This window comes from Grammomys surdaster, unplaced genomic scaffold (assembly GCF_004785775.1).
Source record: "Grammomys surdaster isolate TR1022 unplaced genomic scaffold, NIH_TR_1.0 212, whole genome shotgun sequence".
NCBI classification, from domain to species: Eukaryota; Metazoa; Chordata; class Mammalia; order Rodentia; family Muridae; genus Grammomys; species Grammomys surdaster.
The window spans coordinates 4894851-4899874 of record NW_021604657.1 but is presented as its reverse complement, the minus strand read 5'-3'; the positions used below and the strand labels follow the sequence as shown (position 1 = coordinate 4899874).

Here is a 5024-nt window from a genome sequence, read left to right as displayed (position 1 = left end):
TAAAGTCAACATTATATACAAACTAAAATTTAAAGCAAAAGGGAACAGTTCTATAGATTACAAACAAAACAGAAAAGCAAAAGCACAAGAACCAAACCAGAAAGATGGGATCTACACTATTACTATTATTACTGTGTGATCCCGAGGAAGCTTCCAATTCCCTTTTGGTTTTACATCTGATTTTAAAACATTTCCTGCTTGCAGTGCCCATGAACTTCTGCATGTACATAAGGAGTGACTTTCCTTATCTAGACTTCACAACCACACTTCACTACATACCATCCTCTTCTATTTTCACTTCTCAAGCACAACATTACTAAAAGTGGAAGAGCATGCTAACAGTTCTTTAACAAGAAGGAGAAATAGAGCCATTAGGAAGGGCCCATAAAAGATACCGCAACACTATTATAAAGTGTTACCATCTTGAGGACTGAAAACAAATGCTTTAGACACTAACATAAGAACTAAAAATGATAAAGCATTTACTCTGTCAAAGAATACACTGATATGTTAAAGCTAGATAATAATAAAAAAGACATTTCAAGAATAAGAAAATGTTCTAAAGACACATTATTTGAAGCCATCTCCAGATGCTCATCTTTTGTAGTCAAAGTTTTAATTATTTTTCTTTCTTAGATAACTGAGTTTGGCCTGACACTCTCCATATACCAGAGGATGACTTTGAACTCCTGGTGGATGATCCTCTGGACTCCATCGACTTCGTACATACCGTGACTGTAGGCATGAGCCACACCTGTTAATACTTTAAAATTACAATTTTGATTTAAATGGCACATAATCATGTACATTTTCTATCAAACACGAGTTTGCTTGGCTTCTGCTAATGCTACCAGCATTCACACACATTAAACTTACGTATTATAAAATCCACTTTGAGTGTTCTGGAACCTGAGTTTTAACCTCTGGCGTAACGGGAGAGGACTTTCCCAGCAGGCAGTAGAGTCCTTGTCTTTGTTATGACATTGTATAAAACTCTGAGAATTTCCTGCTGGATCTGAGAACCTGTGTTCTTTATGTTCAGCTGTTTTGAAAGACTCAGTATACAGTTTTGTTTCTTTAGATTTTACTTTAGGATTTCTGAGTTTGTTGTGATTACTATCTCTGACATGGACTAGGCTGTGCTTCTGAGAACCCTGTTTCATTTTTGGAGCAGTATACTTAGCTTTCCAGGACACTGGAGCATTTTCTTCATCTGAGGAATCTCTCTCAAGGCAAACACTATTCTTCATGACAAGATTTTTAGTAGTTTTCACAGCAACCTTTGGATTATGAGGTATAGCAGCAGTTGGCAGCCCAACTTGAAGACTGGAAGTCTTTACTGCTTCGTCGTTGAAAGAATAAGGTAAAGAAGTATTTGCCCTGAAGTTTTCTTGAAGGAGTTGGCTGTCTAGAACTTTAGAGTGTCTGGACTCTTTGTGAAGATATACCCCTGTAAGATCCTTTGAAAAATGGGATGAACCACCAGACCTACTGTAAGCAATACAAGAGCCTTTCATTTTTAGGGGCAAACTTTCCAGGTCAGCATCTGCTCCTACATTATACTGAGGGCATGAAGATTTTATATGTATTCTTTCCTTTAGAGGCAACTCATGAAGATGTAAACCAGTGATGCCAGAAAGGAGGTGTTCCTCAGGACTATTCTTCTGAAGATCTCTATCGGACATTTCATTGTTCGAGGTACATTGTTCTGACTCATATGACAACTGTTCAAAGCCAGGAAGGATGGCTGATGATTCAGGTTCTGATTGTAAATCTTGAGAGAAAGTGTTTCTTTGAACTGCTGGAGAATTACTAAAAGAAGTACCTGCCCAGTCAATGGTACTCAACTGTAGATCAGTAATCACAGAAATATCACGGGATGAAGAGCTGGGTTGACTACATTCTGAAACTAGAAAATTACTGACATCTTTAGTTTGCTTTACAGCCAAGCTTCTTGGACAAGGCATTAACTGTTCTTGCAAATTCAAACAGGGAGCATTTTCAAGGGAAACAAGACTACTCAATGAGGAAGAATTAGATTCCTGTGCTAAAACAGCATCTGGAGAAATTTCCAAATTAATTTTGGGATTCTGCTTGGGGAAGGCTTTAGATGTAGGTTTTAAAGTCATATGTGACTGAGAAATGATCACATTATCTGATTCTGGTAAATGGCTTTCTTTAGGCTTATTTTTCATACCTGAAAGGAAAGAAAAATATATAACAAATGTCTTTCTATTTATTCACTTGGGTAAAACAAAATAAATAAATAAAAAGAATAAAAAAATAAGCAAATTAATTCAAGCAAAAACAAAAATAGTAACCTAAATCAAAAAGTTAAACCACTAATCTACATAAGATTTTTTTTTTGCCCACCTCCACCTACTACCTGGTACATTCCTGTAAACACTGTAAAGTATTTTCTTCAGGAGACAAAAATGTCATTATGGAGTTACTTTCTTCACTAAATTCTGAGGAATAAGGCAAATGGACTTATAACACAAAATATTATTTGCAGTAGCTGCTCTAAGTTTAGTGAGTGTTAGCATTATAGCACACTTGTTATCCTGTACTTAACTTACTCAGATTAGTAAACACAGAGTATAGTGGTGAACTACCAGCATTTCTGTTTTAAAATTTTAAAGGGAAATGCGTGGGGCTTGGTAGGAGATACAGTGACAGAATATCTGGCTGGTAGGCCCTAACTTGTGGTCCCAGCACTTAAGCATCAGAAGATGAAGTACATGAAGACACAAAAGCAAGAGCACTATTCTCACTCTTGATTTACAAATCTTTCAACAAAATTTAGACAAGATCAGTTCATGTGACTCCTGCAACATGAGTGCATGCCATTTAACATAACCCTTACTTTTCTGTTTCTTCCCTTTAGTCTCTGGCTGTTGATTCTGGTAGATAGCCACAACCTCAGGATAGGCTGCTTCAAACAGTGATGCTTCTTCGATTGTAAGGAGATCCAGTTCTCCAGGTTCTGTATCTTCTACCACATAATGTTCTAGAAGATTAAAAATATAACAAAGGAGACAAAGATCTAAAAACTCAGTTTTTCAAGTAGTAACCACAAAAACTGTACTATTCAAAAACTGATAGATAATTCACCACAAATCTTGCTCTGCGACACTGTCGTTTCTCTATTATTTATTCCTGATAGTTATATACATGCAGAGAGTGTATCCTGCTCATTGACTATTATCTCTTCATTGCTCTTGCTGGCTGCTGGCTCTTTTCTTCCTCCTATCCTCATGTATTTTGCTGGTGTTGATTTTTTAAACTGACTTTACTTTCTTTTCCTATAAGAGCTGAAAGGGAGGTTTCTTTTCACACTGAAACTTTAAATTCTCTTGTTTCAGAAATGGCAGAATCAATAGAGAGAATAGAAAACTTTCTTTGGAAAAAGTGTTTAAATTACAGATAAAGAATGGAATAAGCAATTTTCTGGGACAAAGGGCTTCCTATATACCAGGCAAGCCTATCTCCACATTCTCAGCCCTGCTTATCAGTTTCTTGAAGATACTCAGCATTAGAGGATCCACAAACAGCTGAAATGAGAATGTCTATATAGACATTTACAATAAAACACATACAGAAAAGCTTAAAGTGAAGATCTGTGTATGGTTGCCTCATTCAAAATTTTCCAGTCCTATCCAGTTTCCTGAAAATTTTATAACTTTATTTTTCTTTAAGGCTTAATAAAATGGTATAGTGTATACCTACTACATTTTTTCATTATTAGTCATTTACTGATATATATACCTAGTCTGTTTTCTAGCTAGTGTGAATACAGCATCAATAAATATGTATGTGTAAATATCTTTCTGGAAGGACAATTCTTTAAGAATAGCCTAGGGCTGGCAGAGTGGGGTCCTATAATAATCCTGTTTGTTTGTTTAGTTAGCTTTCCTAATTTTTTTATTTTTAGAAAGTTCTATATTGATTTACACAGTTGGCTGCACCAATTTACACTCCTACCAACAGTGAATAAAGGGTTTGTTACACAAAAGGAAAAAAAAGACATAAAGAGTGGCTATGAAGTATTGCTGAGACAGATCTTCACACAGGCTAACTTGGAAGACAAGGGTGCTCTGGCTAAGCTGGTGGAAGCTATTAGGACCAATTACAAGGACAGATACGAGGAGATCCGGCACCACAGAGGAGATAACATCCTGGGTCCTAAGTGTGGCTAAAGAGCTCATCACTAAACTGGGCTAAATATACACAGCTAAAGTTTTCTGTACATAGATATAATTACAAAATTAAAAAAAAAGAAAAACCAAGGCTAGGGGACAGGTTAGAGAGATGGTTCCATGGCTACGGATACTTCCTGTCAATCCTGATGGCCTGAGTTGGATCTTAGCATCATATAGTGGAAGGAATTTTATTTTAGGAAATTTATCCCCTGCCTAATTATTTTTATTGTTATTATCATTATATATAATATTATATATATAATAAATTAATATATATTATATATAATATATTAAATTAAAAAATATATATATTTATTTATTATTATACTGCTTTGAGGAGGATTGTGGAAGGACTTTGGAACTCTGAGCTAAGCTCTATGGGCTGTAGGAACTTAGAAGATAAGAATGTCGAGATCAATGCAGAGGATAAAGGCCTGGCTTTTGAAGTTTCAGAGGGAAATTTGAGAGTTCCTTAAAGACTGTATAGGAGCCATTGCTATTCTGAATTAAAATGTTGTGGTTCCTGTCAGCTGGGCCCAAGAAACAGCTGTGATTAACAAGAGACTAGTACCACTGAAGTGAAACCTTTGCTTTATTGGGATAAATGATAGTTATTAGCTTGGGATGAGAAATTAACAGTTATTAAAAAACGTGAATAAGCAGAGAGCACAAACCTTTAATCTTAGCACTCTGGAGGCAAAGGTAGGTGGCTAGCCTAGTCTACAGAGCAAGTTTCAGGACAGCCAGGGCTATTCAAAGAAACCCTGTCTTGAAAAAAACAAAACAAAACAAAACAAAACAAAACAAAACAAAACAAAACAA

The 5024-nt window shown here is 35.8% G+C and overlaps 1 protein-coding gene across 1 annotated transcript in view; it reads right to left on the bottom strand.

The window, feature by feature from the left end:
* Positions 1–654: 654 nt before the first annotated feature.
* Gen1 (GEN1 Holliday junction 5' flap endonuclease) overlaps positions 655–5024 on the bottom strand; it is a 26070-nt gene continuing 21700 nt past the window's right edge. Inside the window, exons 13-14 of the mRNA XM_028772215.1 lie at positions 2867–3010; positions 655–2197 (exon numbers count right to left, since the gene is read on the bottom strand). Of these exons, the coding sequence (XP_028628048.1) occupies positions 873–2197; positions 2867–3010 (1469 nt within the window). The 3' untranslated portion in view covers positions 655–872. The remainder of the gene's footprint in view (positions 2198–2866; positions 3011–5024) is intronic.